Source organism: Hypanus sabinus, assembly GCF_030144855.1.
Source record: "Hypanus sabinus isolate sHypSab1 chromosome X1 unlocalized genomic scaffold, sHypSab1.hap1 SUPER_X1_unloc_2, whole genome shotgun sequence".
Lineage (NCBI taxonomy): Eukaryota > Metazoa > Chordata > Chondrichthyes > Myliobatiformes > Dasyatidae > Hypanus > Hypanus sabinus.
In genome coordinates, this window is record NW_026778968.1 from 116,550 (window position 1) to 135,704 (window position 19,155).

General features: G+C 45.3%; 1 protein-coding gene and 1 long non-coding RNA gene across 2 annotated transcripts in view; one reads left to right on the top strand and one right to left on the bottom strand.

The window, feature by feature from the left end:
* Nucleotides 1-8,641, top strand: part of LOC132385623 (uncharacterized) — a 102,329-nt gene extending 93,688 nt beyond the window's left edge. The window contains exon 5 of the long non-coding RNA XR_009509213.1: nt 8,018-8,641. This is a non-coding gene — a long non-coding RNA (uncharacterized LOC132385623). The remainder of the gene's footprint in view (nt 1-8,017) is intronic.
* Nucleotides 1-19,155, bottom strand: part of LOC132385622 (complement C3-like) — a 300,827-nt gene that overhangs the window by 32,747 nt on the left and 248,925 nt on the right. The window contains exon 31 of the mRNA XM_059957796.1: nt 5,193-5,252. Within this exon, the coding sequence (XP_059813779.1) occupies nt 5,193-5,252 (60 nt within the window). The remainder of the gene's footprint in view (nt 1-5,192; nt 5,253-19,155) is intronic.

Genomic DNA, 19,155 nt, shown 5'->3' on the forward strand with positions numbered 1-19,155 from the left:
GAGAGGCAGGGGGAGCAGGCAGAGAGAGCAGAGCAGCCCTGCGGCCATTCCCATTAACAATAAGTATACCGTACTGGATACTGTTGATGGGGATGACCTACCAGGAATGAGTTGTAGTGGTCCTGCCTCTGGCACAGAGGTTGAACCCTCAACTAGAAAGGGGAGGAGGGAAGAGAAGAGAGTGATAGTTTTAGGGGACTCTATAGTTAGGGGGGCAGATAGGAGATTTTGTGGGGCAGATCGGGAGTCTTGGATGGTATGTTGCCTCCCTGGTGCCAGGGTCCGGGACGTCTCAGATCGGGTGCAGGCTATTCTTGAGAGTGAGGGCATGAACCCAGATGTAGTGGTCCATGTAGGGACCAATGATGTAGGTAAGGTGAGTGAGGGGGTCCTGCTTAGAGAGTTCAGGGAGTTAGGAGTGAAGCTGAAAGGCAGGACCTCCAGGGTGACAATCTCGGGATTGCTACCTGTGCCACGTGCGAGTGAGGCGAAGAATAGAATGATTATGCACATTAATACGAGGCTGAGAGCATGGTGCAGGAAGGAAGGGTTCAGGTTTTTGGATAATTGGTCTTTGTTCCAGGGACATTGGGATCTGTTTCGAAGGGATGGTCTACATCTGAACCGGAGGGGTACTAACATTCTTGCAGGAGTATTTGCCAGTGCTGCTCGGGGGGGGGTTTAAACTAGATGTGCAGGGGGCAGGGATCCAGATCCAGAGGGTTGGTCAGAAGGTGCATGGGGTTAAATGTGTACAAGGTTTGGGTGATCTTGAGAAGGTCATCAAAATTCAGGGTGCAATTTGCCCGATGGAAGTTCAAGGAGCTGGGTTAGGTACAGTAGACAGTGTTTTAAGCAAAGAGAGGAGGAATGGGCTAAGAATTCTATACTTGAATGCGCGTAGTGTCAGAAATAAGACAGATGAGCTTGAAGCTCAGATGAAAATGGGGAACTACGATATTGTTGGGATAACGGAGACATGGCTGCAAGGGGGTCAGGCCTGGGAATTGAGTGTACCAGGGTATACGTGCTATCGTAGAGACAGAAATATGGGAAGAGGGGGTGGGGTGGCCCTGTTGGTAAGGAATGAGATTCAGTCCTTAGCAAGAGGTGACTTGGGAACAGGGGAAGTAGAGTCTGTGTGGATTGAGCTGAGGAACAGTAAGGGTAAAAAGACCCCAATGGCTGTTGTGTACAGGCCCCCAAACAGTAGCGTGGATATTGGGTACAAGTTGATTAGGGAGTTAACATTGGCATGTGCTAAAGGTAATGCAGTCGTTATGGGAGATTTCAACATGCAGGTGGACTGGGAGAATCAGGTAGGTGCTGGACCCCAGGATAGGGAGTTTGTGGAGTGTCTAAGGGATGTATTTTTGGAACAGCTTGTGCTTGAGCCAACCAGGAACGAAGCTATTTTGAACTTGGTGATGTGTAATGAACAGGAATTGATAAGTGATCTTGAAGTAAAGGAGCCATTAGGAAGTAGTGATCATAACATGATAAGTTTTTATCTACAATTTGAGAGGGATAGGGGCAGATCAGAGGTGTCAGTGTTGCAATTAAATAAAGGAGACTACGGAGCCATGAGGGAAGAGTTGGCCAAAGTTAAATGGGCGGATGCCCTGGCAGGAAAGACAGTGGATCAGCAGTGGCAGATATTCTTGGGCATAATACAAAAGATGCAAATGCAGTTCATTCCAATGAGAAGGAAGGATTCAAAGAGGGGGAAGGGGCCACAGTGGTTGACAAAGGAAGTCAGAGATTGTATAGCATTAAAGAAAAAGAAGTATGACAGGGCTAAGATGAGTGGGAATACAGATGATTGGGAAAGTTTTAAGGAACAGCAGATCTTAATTAAAAAAGCTATACGGAGAGAAAAAATCAGGTATGAGCTCAGTCTAGCCAGGAATATAAAAGGTGTTAGCAAAAGCTTTTTTAGCTATGTGAAGAGAAAGAAGATAGTTAAGAACAATGTTGGCCCCTTGAAGAATGAATTGGGAGAAATTATTATGGGAAACAGGGAAATGGCAACAGAATTTAATGCATACTTTAGATCTGTCTTCACCAGGGAGGACACAAGCAATCTCCCAGATGTATGGATGGGCCAGGGTCATAAGATATCAGAGGAATTGAGACAGATTGACATTAGGAAAGAAACTGTGATGAGTAGACTGGTAGGACCGAAGGCTAATAAATCCCCGGGTCCAGATGGTCTGCATCCGAGGGTTCTAAAAGAGGTTGCTCAGGAAATTGCGGATGCATTGGTAATCATTTTCCCATGTTCCTTAGATTCAGGATCAGTTCCTGAAGATTGGAGAGTGGCTAATGTTGTCCCACTTTTCAAGAAGGAAGGGAAGGAGAAAACGGAGAACTATCGCCCTGTTAGCCTAACGTCAGTCGTGGGGAAGATGCTTGAGTCCATTATTAAGTATGAAATAGTGGCACATCTAGATGGCAGAAATAGGATTAGGCCAAGCCAGCATGGATTTACCAAGGGCAAATCATGCTTGACTAATCTGTTGGAGTTTTTTGAGGGTGTAACAAGGATGTTAGACGAGGGTAAGCCAGTAGATGTTGTATACCTAGATTTTCAGAAGGCATTCGATAAGGTGCCACATAGGAGATTGGTGAGTAAAATCAGAGCTCATGGCATTGGGGGCAGGGTTTCAACATGGATAGAAAACTGGTTGGCAGATAGAAAGCAAAGGGTAGCAGTGAATGGGTGTTTCTCAGACTGGCTGGAGGTGACTAGTGGGGTACCACATGGCTCTGTATTGGGACCACAGCTCCTTACGACTTATGTCAATGATTTAGATGAGGGCATTGAAAACTATATCAGCAAGTTTGCTGACGATACTAAACTGGGTGGCAGTGTGACATGCGAAGAGGACGTTAGGAGAATACAGGGAGATTTGGATAGGCTGAGTGAGTGGGCAGATACTTGGCAGATGTCATTCAATGTGAATAAATGTGAAGATATCCACTTTGGAAGCTGGAACAAGAGGGCAGAGTATTGTCTGAACGGTGTCGAGTTAGGTAAGGGAGAAATGCAAAGAGACCTAGGAGTCCTAGTTCACCAGTCAATGAAGGTGAATGAGCAAGTGCAACAGGCAGTGAAGAGGGCAAATGGAATGTTGGCCTTTATTACAAGGGGAATTGAGTACAAGAGCAAGGATGTTCTTTTGCATTTGTACAGGGCCCTGGTGAGACCACACCTGGAATATTGTGTACAGCTTTGGTCTCCAGGTTTAAGGAAGGACATTCTGGCAATTGAGGAAGTGCAGCGTAGATTCACTAGGTTGATTCCTGGGATGGCAGGGCTGTCTTACGCAGAGAGATTGGAGAGATGGGGCTTGTACACGCTGGAATTGAGGAGATTGAGAGGGGATCTGATTGAAACGTTTAAGATAATTAAAGGATTTGATAGGATTGAGGCAGGAAATATGTTCCAGATGTTGGGAGAGTCCAGTACCAGAGGGCATGGATTGAGAATAAGAGGTCAGTTATTTAAAACAGAGTTGAGGAAGAGCTTCTTCTCCCAGAGAGTTGTGGAGGTGTGGAATGCACTGCCTCGGAAGACGGTGGAGGCCAATTCTCTGGATGCTTTCAAGAAGGAGCTGGATAGATATCTGATGGATAGGGGAATCAAGGGATGTGGGGACAAGGCAGGGACTGGGTATTGATAGTGAATGATCAGCCATGATCTCAGAATGGCGGTGCAGACTCGAGGGGCCGAATGGTCTACTTCTGCACCTATTGTCTATTATCTATTGTCTATTGTCTATTATCCCCGCATTAGCTGGAACAGTCTATGTAGATAACTACCATTCAGAGAGCAGATATTCTCGTGATACTTGTCTTGCGCGTATGACAAATTTGAATTAAATTTACTTTTCTCAACCAACCTGAATATTTTGCACCTACTATATCAGTATCCTTAGTAGAAACTAAGGTGTGCTGTTTGATTCTGTAATGCACGTTATTCCATGTGCCTCTAAGTGATTGCCTCTTCCACTCCATGTTTGCCCATTGACAGTGATGTTTAATGATTTTAATTTTAGTTCTAAGCAGCACACACAAAATACTGGAGAAGCTCAGCAGGCCAGGCAGCATCTATGGAAAAAAGTATAGTCGATGTTTCGGGCCGAAATCCTTTGGCAGGACTGGAGGGGAAAAAGCTGAGGGGTAGATTTAAAAGGTTGGGGGAGGGTAGAGAGAAGCACAAGGTGATGGGTGATACCAGGAATGGGAAGGATGAAGTAAAGAGCCAGGAAGTTGTTTGGTGAAGGAGACAGAAGGCCACGGAAGAGAGAAAAAAGGGGAAGAAGCATCAGGGGGAGGCGATGGGCGAGCAAGGAGATAAGGAGAGAGAGGGGTAGTTGCGGGCATTGCCAGATGTTTGAGAAAGCAGTGTTCATGCCATCAGGTTGGAGGCTGATGGCATGAACATCAATTTCTCAGACTTCCGGTAATGCCCCACAACCCCTCCTCCTCCATTTCCTATCCCTTTTCCCTTTCTCACCTTACCAGATGGACCATATTATATTATTTATATTCATAGCTAGCTTTCACAATACTTACACCCTGATACAGATGCCTATGACAGTAAACTTGAACTTGATATTCTTTGAGACGTTTACCCTCTGCATTCTAATTTAGGTTTTCAGATACATTCCTTTTGACTTCCCTCACTAGTTAAAATCAGATCTTTTCCAAATTAACACTTTGCTCTTTCTTTTACATCCATCTTACCTTGTACTTTAAGCCTTTGCAGAATGGGGAAGACTGAGTAAGAATGTTAATTGAGCAGCACACACAAAATGCTGGAGGAACTCAGCAGGCCAGGCAGTATCTATGACAAAAACATACAGTTGATGTTTTGGGCCAATGATTCTATGGATTCCATAGATGCTGCCTGGCCTGCTGATTCTCCAGCATTTTGTGTGTGTTGCTCTGATTTCCAGCATCTACAGATTTTCTCTTTTTTGTGAAGAATATTAATTGTGCATCTTTTCATCTTACCATTGTCTGTCAAAAACAGGGTGGTTCAAACAGTTTTGACCCCTAAATATAAAGTATTGTATTGTACAACAATGAAAGTATTTTCAGTTTTGAGGATAATGGGCCAAAGGTTTGTAAATACAGGAATACCATTGATAAATTCAGTAGAATAAACACTTGCAAACACTTACTTTTAGTGTTCCTTGTCCTTCTCCACTTGCGTTGACAGAAAACCTTTCAAAAGAATTGAGCTGAAATAATAGACACTGGTTAGCCATTTGTCCCAAGCAATAAAAAATGTCATGAAACAAAAATCAGACCATAGGCTTTGAAGCACCAACAGCTTTAATTTGTGACATAGAAATACATCATGGTGACAAATTCTGACAAAGGAAAGAAAAGAATGTGGTAAACTATTGGCAATCCTTCCTTATATTCAGAACATGAGTAAGAGTGTGAGAAGAAAAGACTCCTTGTGCATTGCTAATATATTTCTTATAATGTGATATGCTTTCTTCTTCTTCTTCTTCTTCTTGTTTTATGGCGGTTGGCACCCAGCTTAATGGTGCATTACTGCCACCTTCTGCTCTGGGCTGTGGATCAGATGATAGATACACATTTTCTAAATCCCTTCACCCATTCACACACACACATACACTAATCTACACTTTATCCTTCCTTCTTTGGCCATCCTAGTACCCTATTCCTGCTTATCCATCATATCTTATGAAAAACCCTGTATTGCTTAAGAAAGCGAAAATTACCCTGACCTCTGCTCTCTCATCCGTGCCCAGTAACCCTTTTAATGTGAATTCCTGCACACCCAATTCCCTTCGATTAGTTCTCATTATCTCTGTCTGTATCCCATACTTCCTGAAACTCAGAATTACATGTTCTATTCACTCCTCTTCCTGACATTCCTCACAGAAACCTGTCTAGTTTTTCCCTATCAATTTCAATGTTTTGTTTAGTGCACAGTGCCCCAGCCTTAACCTAGTTCACACAGTTTCCTCTCTTCTGTATCCACTGCCTACCCTAGTAACTTTAACACTCTTTTGTATTTGATACAAATGCCTCCCTTTCCCCTCTTTGTCCCATCTTTCTTGTCACATTTGGATGATTTTTTCCCAGATTACACACTTTTAACCTTTGCTTTACTGATACTATGGTACATTTCTATATTTTCTTTCTTTAACGCCCTCTTTGCCAACTCATCCACCCTCTTATTCCCCTTCACCCCTACACGAGCTGGAACCCATAGAAATTTTACCTGACCTGCCTGATTTGCAACACTTGTGACTGACTGAAGGACTTCATAAAGTACATCTTGCAGGCTGTTTGAGTGAAAAGACCTTAAATTTGCTAGAACTGAGAATGAATCTGAGCATATCAACACTTTGACTTGTCTAGCTTTCTCCATCTATCACAATGCAACCAACACTGCCAACATCTCCACTAATGTACTATGTTTTTCTGTTGATATTTTAATAGGATATTGTAATCCTACTATTAATTCAATTTCAAGTCTTATGCATTTATAACCTATTCATTATTATATTATGTTTTTTTTATATATGAAATTCAATAAAAAGATTGAAAAAGAAAGTCAACATCTCCACAACATCAACCCCTAACTTTGTCATAAGGTGGGCATTGAAAGCGGACCCAAATGCAAGACACAGACACTGAAGTACCAGACGCAGGACTAGGTGTGTCAAGAAAGCAAGGGAAGTGGGGAAGAAACAATGCTGGACGAGACTAGGATACAGAGTCTGGGCTACGACTAGACTAGGAAAGCGGGACCTGGATGAGGAACCAGGAACTTGGAACCTGGACAAGGACTCCGAGCCAGAGACTGGACAGGGACCTGGAACTTGGTTCTTGACATAGGGCCGGGACTCATACATGGAAAGCTGCACATGACGAGACAGTTCCTAATGGTAGGTAGTGGTAAACGGCCGGACCTACCTAGCAACGGTGTGGACACAAAGAGACAGTTCCAAACAACAAAAGATAGTTCCTCATCTGGACACAGCAAGGCTCTGGTGGTAGAACTTGACGGCGAGAATAGGCGAGGATGCAGGCGAGGCTACAGACACAGGTTGCAGGGCAAGACTCCAGCCAAGGGCTACAGAAAGATGGGGAAGGGAAGGGAACAGTCCAGCCTCAGGGTAACGGCAAAGATGGCCTGACTTACCCCACAGAGGCGAGGACAGGATACCGACAAAATGAACCAGCACCCACACTTGAACCCAGGGCCATTTATATTCCCAGCCCTAAGACGAGAATCGGGTGCCGATGATTAAGCCCAACTGAAACAAGGGGCAGCCGGAGGACCCAGAGTCCGGAGTACATGGACCGGACCAGGAATCAGAATGCTGACTTCACGGACTGGACTATGACAGAAGATTGCTGGGCGATGTGGTTCTAAGGACCAGAAAGGCCTGCTCTGTGCTGTATCTCTAATTAAAGTAAAAATAAAATGTCCTGACTTTTAAACTTACCATTCTGATTGATGAAGAACAGTATAGAAAAAGTCTTCTTCACAAAATCTGTCTTCCAGTGGTACCTCTTTCATGGAACCAGTACTACAGTACGAGGTTCTGCTGTTGTCCAACACTCCCCAGGGCCCAACCATTTTTTGTGAATGTCCTACCCTCATTTATATTTCCAAAATGCAACACCTCCTACAACCAACTTAAACTACATTTGTCACTTCTCAATCCATTTACCTAGCTGATTAACTCTCTGACAACTCACTATCAACAGTAGCACTGACTTTCTCAAGGCTGAACGATTCACATCTTACTCTACAAGAAAAACAGGAAAAATACTCATTAGGGATGTTTCCCTTCTCCTGCAGCTCGACACGAAGATGTCCACTTTGGTCATCCTATTTACTCGTTTCCCCTAATACACCTACAAAATCTCTGAATTCTGTTTTGAGTAGACTCCAGCAATCCCTATGATCCCAGCTGCCTGTACCTGACCCATGCTTCCTTTTTTCCCTGTCTAGAGCCTCAATAGAGTGATGGTACGACCGTGGTGGGTCTCATCAGCAAGAATGACATGTCAGCTTACAGGGAGGAGCTGCAGAGCCAACAACCTGTCTCTTAATGTGAACAAAACAAAAGAGATGGTTGATGACTTCAGGAGGGCACGGAGTGACCACTCCCTGTTGAACATCGACGGCTCCTCGGTAGAGATCATAAAGAGCACCAAATTTCTTGGTGTTCACTTGACGGAGCATCTCACCTGGTCCCTCAACACCTGCTCCATAGCAAATAAAGCCCAGCAGCATCTCTACTTTCTGCAAAGACTGAGGAAAGTCTATCTCCCAGCCTCCATCCTCCATCTACAGGGGTTGTATTGAGAGCATCCTGAGCAACTGCATCACTGCCTGGTTCAGAAATTGCACCATCTCGGATCGCAAGACCCTGCAGCGGATAGTGAGGTCAGCTGAGAAGATCATCGGGGTCTCTCTTCCCGCCATCACGGACATTTACACTACACTCTGCATCCGCAAAGGAAACAACATTATGAAGGACCCCATGCACCCCTCATACAATCTCCTGCCGTCTGGGAAAAGGCTCTGAAGCTTTGGGCTCTCACGGCCAGACTATGTAACAGTTTCTTCCCCCCACAATACCCGAAGCCTAGACTGACACCTTGCCTTATTGTCCTGTTTATTATTTATTGTAATGCCTGCATTGTTTTTGTGCACTTTATGCAGTCCAGTGTAGGTCTATAGTCTAATGTAGCTTTCTCTGTGTTGTTTTTTTTAACCTAGTTCAGTCTCATTTTTGTACTGTGTCATGTAACACCATGGTCCTGAAAAACATTGTCTCATTTTTACTATGTACTGTACCAGCAGTTATGGTTGAAATAACAATAAAAGTGACTTGACTTGACTTGACTTAAATATCCCTCATCATCCAGAGACCCTTATCCTCCAGCCCCGCCGTTCATTCTGATAGGAAATGTAGGTCCTGAACTCTTGATATCTTAATTTTCACAGCCTCCCACTTGACAAATGCCCCTTTGCCTGCAAACAACCTACTCTAATCAAGTTCTGTGTTCCAAATAGGTTAAAATTTGCCTTGCCCCATTCAGAACTTTAACTAAAGAACCAGATCTGTCTCTTTCCATAACTAATTTAAAACTAATAGAATTAAGGTGACAGAACCTCACTGTCCCCGTCTCCAAACTTTTATTATTCTTATCCTTTAAGAAATGTCGAGGAGGTGTGACCCAAAAGTAGAGCAGTTAACTATATCATATCAATTGACTGCAATGTTATAAGCCACCAGGGGCCACAAAACAAGACAGAACAGATATTTAATAAAACAAAGCAACAAGGTAATTGAAAGCTAAGAGCAAATGGATGAGCCCAGCTGGTTTGTATGAGTGAACAAAGATGAGAGCAGGGGTTAAATAGGCAGCAAGTGATGATTTTGAAAATGAATGGAATGAGTTCCTGTTAGCTGGATGAACAATGGGAGGTACCTATTTGTACAGGCCTGAAAGGAACCCCTTTCCTATTGCTGGCATCCAATAGTACCGGACAATCTTGATGGGCCTGGTGGAACTCTTAAATGAGCAATGGACCCGAGATGAAACCAGATGGCACCCAAAACCTTTCCTCTGGGCCATCAATCAGGTACTGCACACCCCATTCACAATGACATGAATCCATCAGTCGGCTACCCGGGTGCACTGGACTACCTTCCACCAAGATCAGGTGGGTTGAGTGGCCCACTAACAATAATCTTGAGGCAGGTCATGTGGAAGGTAGGTGTGATCCTGTGGGATGGTGCCAGTAAGTGACTAAGTTGATGTGATTGGTAATCTTAAAGAGACCAATGGGTGAGAGTTTGCAGGAGTCGATGCACAAGGGGCAGATCTTGGATAGACAGCCAGACATGGTCTGCAGGTTGAAGTAGTCCGGCTGGGCGCCAACAGTGATTAGGCTGGTGGCAGTAAATGCAGTTGGCAGCTGGGTTGGCCCTCTGTGTCCTCTTCCAAGCATTTCAGCATTTGCAAACCAAGGCTCCGGCAAATAGGTCCTCCACCATTGGTTCCTCCAAGGGGAACAATAGGGTTTGGTAGCCATGAAGCACTTCAATAGGTAATTTAGTTATGACAGAGATGGTGTGCAGATTGTGGGACGATAAGACCCAGAGCAGATACCTTTTCCACGTGGAAGGGTTAGAGGCAACAAAGCATCACAGAAACTTCTCCACCTGTTGATTGATACTTTCTGATTAATCATTGCTTTGCTGATGATAGCTGGAGAACAAACTCATTGAGTTGTGGAAGAGGGAGGAGAAGGCTCATTAAAAGCGGGAGATAAATTGTGGATTCAGATTCAACACAACGACCTGAGGGAAACAATGAAGGTGAGCTATACGTTGAATAACCAGGTCCACTGTCTCAGTCACTGATGGAAGTTTGGGGAGGGCAATGAACTGGGCCGCCTTGGAGAACTGATACTGCACTGTCATGATCACTGTGCCCCACTTTTGAGGAACTGGTAGGGGTTGCAGGTTGGAGGAATTAGACTGGGTGCATTGAGGGTATGCAGCAATGAAATGATGTACATCTGCTATTATGATAGGCTACCAGAACCGTTGCTACAGAAAATCCAGAGTCCGTTGTGTTACTGGATGGCCAGAGAAGGGTGAGGAGTGGGCCCACATGAGCACCTCAGAATGCCTCAGATTGTCAGGTGTGTCAGTTGAAGCAGGCTTGTGCTCTAGGGCCTTACAGATTTGGTTCTAAATATTCCAGACATTCAGGAAGAGGATCTGCAAGAATGTAATAATGGGTCAATTACCATTTCAGCTAAGTTGAACTCTCATGACAGGGTATCCACCTTAGCATTCTTGGAGCTGGGTCAGGAGGAGATGGCGATGTTGAATACCTCTAAGAAGTGCCCAGCGAGCTTTATGTGGGTTGAGTTGAGTTGGTGGGTCTTTTGTATGGCTATGAGCTATTGATGGTTAGTCCAATTCAGGAAGGGCTTGGCTTTCCATCACCCAATGTATCCATGCCCCCAAGGCCCACTTGTTGGCACATAGCTCCCTGTCTCCTACTCCATAATGGCGTTGAGTGAAGTTGAACTTATACAAGATGACAGCACAATGGTGTGTCTTCCTGTACAGCCCTTGCTGGAAGAAGATGGCCCTAGTGCTCACATCAGATGCATCTACCACACCGGGTATGGAGGAGTTCAGATGGTAGAGAACAGGAGTGATGGCGAAACGTCTTGAGCTGCTTGGGTCACCTCCATCTTCGGACCCTAGCACAGGGTCACACAGAAACCCAGAAGGGTTAAGTGAAACTAGGAATTTAAATAACAAAAGAGACAGAACAAAACAGTAGAACTTACAAGGTCTTGGATAATCTGGAATAATATAGCATAACACTGCTGGAACTTCATTAGATAAAGATCAGGATTACTGAGCTTCAGGGGGTTAGCATTGCCCCTTTAAGTACATTCCAGGGCACAAAGAATTGTGCTCAGCTAATTAAAACCCCAGTCTCCTGACAAGCTTACAAGTGACCATTCTGATAAGAGTCAAAAGTCCAAGGATACTTAATTGGACATCTGCAAAGTCTCCAGGAGAATTAATTGGAAGTATCCAAGACAATTGCAACTAAAATGTAAACTAAAGACCCAACCATAAAACATAAAAAATCCAAAGCTCAACAATACATTATAATTATAATTGATAAAATACAGAGATCCAAAAAAACAACAGAATAATCTACTTGTACAAACAAGCTGGAGGAGCTCAGCAGGTCAGGCAGCATCCATTGAGCAGTCAATGTTTCGTGCCAAGACCCTTTGTCAGTACTGAAGAAGGAGGAAGCAAGGGCCCTATAAAGAAGGTGGGGGGAGGGTGGAAGGTGCTAGGTGAAAAGATCTTTCCAGAGGAAAGATCAAGGGGTGGGGGAGGAGAAGCATGAAGGGGATAGGCAGGAAAGGTGAAGAAGGAATGTAAGGGGAAAGCACTATGGGTAGTAGAAGAAGACAGAATCATGACAGCGGTGATAGGCAGCTGGAAGAGGAGGCAGAGTGAAAGTGGGATGGGAGAGGGAGGGAATTCAGAAGTTGGAGAATTCAATGTTCATACCAAGGACTGGAGACTACCCAGATGGTATATGAGGTGTTACTCCTCCAACCTGAGTTTGGCCTCATCATGGCAGTAGAGGAGGCCATGTATGGACATATCGGAATGGGAATGTGAAGCAGAGTTGAAGTGGGTGGCAACCAGGAGATCCTGTCTGTTGTGGTGGATGGAGCAGAGGTGCTCGACGAAGCGGTCCCTCTACATCAGATCTCGCCGATGTAGAGGAGGCTGCACTGGTAGCAACAGATGCAATAGATGAACCCAACAGGCTCAGAAGTGAGTGAAGTATTGCCTCACTTGGAAGGACTGTTTGGGGCCCTGAATGGTGGTAAGAGGAGGTGTAGGGACAGGTGTAGCACTTACACTTGCAGGGCTAAGTACCAGGTGGGAAATCTGTGGGGAGGGACATGTGGACCAGACAGTCGCGGAGGGAACAATCCCTGCGAAAAGTGGAGAGGTGTAGAGAGGGAAAGATGTGCTTAGTGGTGGGGTCCTGTTGAAGGTGGCAGAAGTTGCGGAGGATCTGGAGGCTGGTGGGGTGGTAGGTGAGGACAAGGGGAACACGGTCCCTGTTGTGATAGCGGGAGCATGGTGAGGGCCAAAGTGCAGGAAATGGAGAAGGTGAAATGGAGAAGAAGAAAATGAGGGTATCATTGATGATGGCAGAAGGGAAACCATGATTCTTAAAGAAAGAATCCATTTGAGATGCCCTGAAATGGAAAGCCTCATTCTGGGAGCAGATGTGGCAGAGATGGAGGAACTGGGAATAGAGAATAGCATTTTTACATTTGACAGGGTGGAAAGAGGTATAACGAAGGTAGTTATGAGAGTCAGTGGGTTTATAGAAGATGTCAGTGGACAGTCTGTTTCCAGAGATGGAGACCGAGAGATCGAGAAAGGGGAGAGAAGTGTCCGAGATGGACCAAGTGAACTTGAGGGCTGCGTGAAAGTTAGAGGCAAAGTCGATGAAATTGACGAGCTCAGCATGGGTGCAGGAAGCAGCACCAATGTAGTCGTCAATGTAGCGAAGGAAAAGTTGGGGAGCAGTACCAGTATAGATTTGGAGCATAGACTGTTCCACATAACCCACGAAGAGACAGGCATAGCTGGGGCCCATGCGAGTGCCCATAGCTACACCCTTGGTCTGAAGAAAGTGGGAAGAGCCAAAAGAGAAGTTATTAAGTATGAGTACCAGTTCTGCCAACCGGAGGAGTGTGGTGGTGTTGGGGAACTGGTGAGGTCTATTGTCAAGAAAGTAGTGGAGGGCTTTGAGGCCTTCTCGATGGGGAATTGAAGTGGATAGGGATTGGACATCCATAGTGAGAATGAAGCCATCGGGACCAGGGAAATGGAAGTTATTGAAGAGGTGGAAGGCATGGGATCTATCCTGGATGTAGGTGGGGAGGGACTAAACTATGGGTGACAAAATGGAGCCCAGGTAGGCAGATACAAGTTTTGTGGGGCAGGAGCAGGCCGAAACTATAGGCCTACCAGGACAGTCAGGCTTGTGGATCTTGGGGAGGAGGTAAAACCCAGCAGTGCGGGATGTGGGAATTATGAGTTTTTTGGCTGAGGATGGAAAGTTTTTTTTGATCGGGAGAAGGGCGGCATGAGAGCTGAATTTTGAAAGAAGGCAGTTATTTTGATAACTTCTTTGAGTACAAAAAGGGTGAGTCTGCGCAGGCATGTGTGATGTAGACAGGACAGTGGGGAGAGTTTAAATAAAAGACACCCTCTACAGCGGGCAGCGGAGTGAGTGGCAGCAGAGTATAGGGCTTTGGCTCAATGGGCTCAGGCAGAAAATGGAAGGGGCGAGCATCAGGCATCGACTCTTTTTTCCCCTTGGCGAATCGGCCCGGAAGAAGAAGGTACAGCAGGGCTCACACAGCTAACGGTACGAGCTAACGGTTTAAAAAGTTTGTATGTTTGGCGAAGTAAGTGGGTGAGTAGACTTTTTTTTTCCTATTTCATTCCTCTAGAATTAGGTAGCATGTCTGCAGGGTTAGGGCCTTGTTCAGGGTGTCAGATATGGGAGTACTGGGAGTCCTCCTGCCTCCCTGATGGCCACATCTGCACCAGGTGAACCGAGATGCAGCTTCTCAGAGACCGTGTTAGGGATCTAGGGCTGCAGCTTGATGACCTATTGCTTATTAGGGAAAGTGAAGAGGTAATGGACAGGAGCTACAGGGAGGTAGTCATCCCTAGGCTACAGGGGTCAGAAAACTGGGTGACTGTCAGGACAGGGAAGGGAAATGCCTGGATAGTGGAGAGCACCCCTGTGACTGCCCCCCTCAGCAACAAATTTATCACTTTGGATGCTGTTGAGGGGGATGACCTGACAGGGGACGGCCACGATGACCGGGGCTCTGGCACTGAGCCTGGTGCTGTTGTGCAGGAGGGAAGAAGGGAGAAGAGGAATGTGGTAGTCATAGGGGATTCCATAGTCAGGGGAACAGACAGGAGATTCTGTGAGCCTGATAGAGATACCCGCATGGTGTATTGCCTCCCAGGTGCCAGGGTATGGGAGGTTTCAGATCGGGTCCAGAATATTCTGAAGGGAGAGAGTGAGCAGCCAGCTGTCTTGGTACATGTTGGTACCAATGACATAAATAGCAAAAGGGAGGAGGTCCTGAAGAGAGATTTCTGGGAGTTAGGAAGGACCTCCAGGGTAGTAACCTTAGGATTGCTACCTATTCCACGTGCTAGCGAGGGCAAGAATAGTAAGATCAGGCAGATGAATGCGTGGCTGAGAGACTGGTGCAGGGGGCAGGGCTTCAGATTCCTGGATCATTGGGATCCCTTCTGGGGGAAGTATGACCTGTTCAAAAAGGCCAGGTTACACTTGAACCGAAAGGGGACCAATATCCTGGCAGGAAGGTTCAATAGAGCTGTTAGGGAGGGTTTAAATTAATTTTGCAGGGGGATGGGAACCAGAATGATAGAGCAGAGGAGGGGGAAAACAGAAATTGATCTAAGATAGTGAACAGTAAGGATGTCAGGAAGGACAGACAGTTGAGGGGCAAATTTGCAGCCATTGGGATGAGTTGCAGTGCAATCAATACATAAAGTACCAAATACTGGACTTAAGTTGTTATACTTAAATGCACGCAGCATAAGGATGATCTTGTCATACAGTTACAGATTGGTAGGTATGATATTGTGGCCATCACTGAGACGTGGCTAAAGGATGCATGTCTCTGGGAGTTAAACATCCAAGGATACATGGTGCATCAGAAGGATAGGCAGATAGGTAGAGGGGATGGCATGGCTTTATTGATAAGAAATGATATTAAGTCATTGGAAAGAGTTGACATAGGATCGGAAGGTACAGAATCTTTATGGATTGAGCTAAGAAATCGCAGGGGTAAAAGGACCCTGATGGCAGTTATCTACAGGCCTCCAAACAGCTGCAGTGATGTGGACTACAAATTACAACAGGAAATAGAAAAGGCTTGCCAGAAGGGCAGTGTTATGATAATTGTGGGGGATTTTAACATGCGAGTGGATTGGGAAAATCAGGTCAGCACTGGATCTCAAGAGAGAGAATTTGTAGAATGTCTATGAGATGGCTTTTCAGAACAGCTTGTTGTTGAGCCCACTAGGGGATCGGCTGTACTAGATTGGGTATTGTGTAATGAACCAGAGGTGATTAGAGAGATTGAGGTGAAGGAACCCTTAGGAGGCAGTGATCACAACATGATTGAGTTAACTGTGAAATTTGAGAAAGAGAAGCTGAAATCCGATGTGTCGGTATTTCAGTGGAGTAAAGGAAGTTACAGTGGCAGGAGAGAAGAACTGGCCAAAGTTGACTGGAAAGGGGCACTAGTGGGAAGGACAGCAGAGCAGCAGTGGCTGGAGTTTATGCGAGAAGTGAGGAAGGTGCAAGACAGATATATTCCAAAAAAGAAGAAATTTTCAAATAGAAAAAGGATGCAACAGTGGCTGACAAGAGAAGTCAAAGCCAAAGTAAAAACAAAGGAGAGGGCATACAAGGAAGGAAAAATTAGTGGGAAGACAGAGGATTGGGAAGTTTTTAAAAGCCTACAAAAGGAGACTAAGAAGGTCATTAAGAGAGAAAAGATGAACTATGAAAGGAGGCTAGCATATAATATCAAAGAGGATACTAAAAGCTTTTGTAAGTATATAAAGAGTAAAAGACAGGTGATAGCAGATATAGGACTGATAGAAAACGATGCTGGAGAAATTGTAATGGGAGATAAGGAGATGGTGGAAGAAATGAATGAGTATTTTGCATCAGGTTTCACTGAGGAAGACATCAGCAGTATACCGGACACTCAAGGGTGTCAGGGAAGAGAAATATGCGCAATCACAATTACAACAGAGAAAGTACTCAGGAAGCCGAATAGCCTAAGGGTAGATAAATCTCCTGCACCAGATGGAATGCACCCTTGTGTTCTGAAGGAAGTAGCTGTGGATATTGCGGAGGCATTAGCAATCATCTTTCAAAAGTCGATATATTTTGCCCTGGTTCCGGAGGACTGGAAGATTGCAAATGTCACTCCGCTATTTAAGAAGGGGGCAAGGAAGCAAAAAGGAAATTATAGACCTGTTAGCTTGACATCGGTGGTGGGAAGTTGTTGGAGTCGATTGTCAAGGATGAGGTTATGGTGTACCTGGAGGCATATGCCAAGATAGGCAGAACTCAGCATGGTTTCCTTAAAGGAAAATCCTGCCAGACAAACCTAGTGCAATTTTTTGAGGAAATTACAAGTAGGCTAGACAAGGGAGATGCAGTGGATGTTGTGTCTTTGGATTTTCAGAAGGCCTTTGACAAGGTGCCACACATGAGGCTGCTAAACAAGATAAGAGCCCATGGAATTACAGGAAAGTTACATACATGGATAGGGTGTTGGCTGATTGGCAGGAAACAGAGAGTGGGAATAAAGGGATCCCATTCTGGTTGGCTGCCGGTTACCAGTGGTGTTCCACAGGGGTTCATGTTAGGGCTGCTTCTTTTTACATTGTATATCAATGATTTGGATTATGGAATAGATGGCTTTGTGGCTAAGTTTGCTGATGATACAAAGATAGGTGGTGGGGGCCAGTAGTGCTGAGGAAACAGCGAGTCTGCAGAGAGACTTGGATAGATTGGGAGAATGGGCAAAGAAGTGGGAAATGAATTACAATGTTGGAAAGTGTATGGTCATGCACTTTGGTAGAAGTAATAAATGGGCAGACTATTATTTAAAGAGAGAGAGAATTCAAAGTTCTGAGATGCAATGGGAAGGGAGTACTCGTGCAGGATACTCTTAAGGTTAACCTCCAGGTTGAGTCAGTAGTGAAGAAGGCGAATGCAATGTTGGCATTCGTTTCTAGAGGAACAGAGTATAGGAGTAGGAATGTAATGTTGAGGCTCTATCAGGCACTGGTAAGACCTCACTTGGAGTACTGTGTTCAGTTTTGGGCTCCTAATTTAAGAAAGGATGTGCTGACGTTGGAGAATCACTAGAATGATTCCGGGAATGGGAAGGTTAACATATGAGGAACATTTGACCGCTTTGGACTGTAATCCTTGGAGTTTAGAAGAATGAGGGGGGACCTTGGAGAAGATGAGCATGTCATTGAGGTAGACAAACATGTAGCATGTCTCAGAGGATCTCATTGATGAAGGTTTGCAGATTGTCTGAACTGAAAGTCTGAAAGGCACAACCAAGTATTCACAGTGGCCAATGGGTGTTATGAATGCCATCTTCCACTCATTTCTGTGGCTAATGCAGATTAGGTTGTATGCAAGTTTGGTGAAGATCTGGGCCCTGCAATGTGTTCTGGATTCGCTATCCATCAAGCAGAGAGGGTAATGGTTCTTTGTGGTGTTTTTGCCGAGTCCACAGTAGTTAATGCAGACCTTCATCTTTCTTTTTGACAAAGAAGAATCCTAATGGCTGGATGCTAGGATGGTCAAATGAAGTAGTGCCTCATCCATGCAGTCATTCATGGCTTGGGTCTCAGGAGGAGAGAGAGAGAAAAATAGCAAATGGTAGTGCCCAGGCAGAGGTTGATCTCAGAGTAGTGGTCTGTGAGGTGGCAGGGTGCTGGGTTCCTTTTGATTGAAGAAGATGAAGTGGTGGTGGGGTGGAGATATGTCTCTACCAAAGGATATGTAAAGTGCTCTTTCCTTCCACTAGCCTGCTGGTCATCCTTGGGGTGGGTGGGGGAGGTCTAAGCACCTGCTTAGAGACCCCTTTTCTCCACCGATCAAGGTCACGAAGCCATTGGAGCAGAGGGTGGATGGTCGTATGGGCAGCTGGTGCATATCACAAGTCCTGGTAATGCGACCACTGATGCCAGGCAAGTTTTGAAGAGTATTGATAATATCTGGGTTCATCGTCTTGTAAAGAAAGCAGCAACGGAAAAACCACTTCTGTAGAAAATTTTTCCAAGAACATCGTGGTCATGCAAAGATCATGATTGCCCACATCATACATCACAGCACATAATGAACGAAGGCTAGGTTGTTTCGTTCCTGTGGGAGTTTAGTGAGTTTGAGAGTATCTTCCATCTCTATGAATTTACGTGAAGTCAGCTGAGATTGCAGGCAGAAGGGCCAGAAGGAGGGCCCCCAGCTCAGCAGTGAACCAGGTGATCAGCCAAAGTCAGGGTCATGAGCAGAGATCCAAGGGCAACAAGATTAGAAGAGTTTTGGGTGATTTGATAAAGAGGAGTTGGATAAACTCACTCACGTGTGCATGTTCTAACCATCCTAGACCCCCAAGGCTCTTCTGTCAATGGTCGCGATGCAGAAGGGATGAGAGTTAGGCTTGGTAGAGTGTCCAAGCTACACACATAGAGTTCAGACCAGGAAGTTGCCTGCTGCGCTGGACCCCACCGGAGCCTCCTGTGTGCGTAGAGCCATTGGGGTGTGGAGGAGGACAGAGAGAGAGAGTCAGGCTATGGTGCTAGAATGAAAGGCCAGACAGAGGCCACCTTGTCTCTATGTGATGGCGCAGTTTTCCTGGATGCAGTGGTTATTTGATGCATGGGTGATCAGAATCAGAAT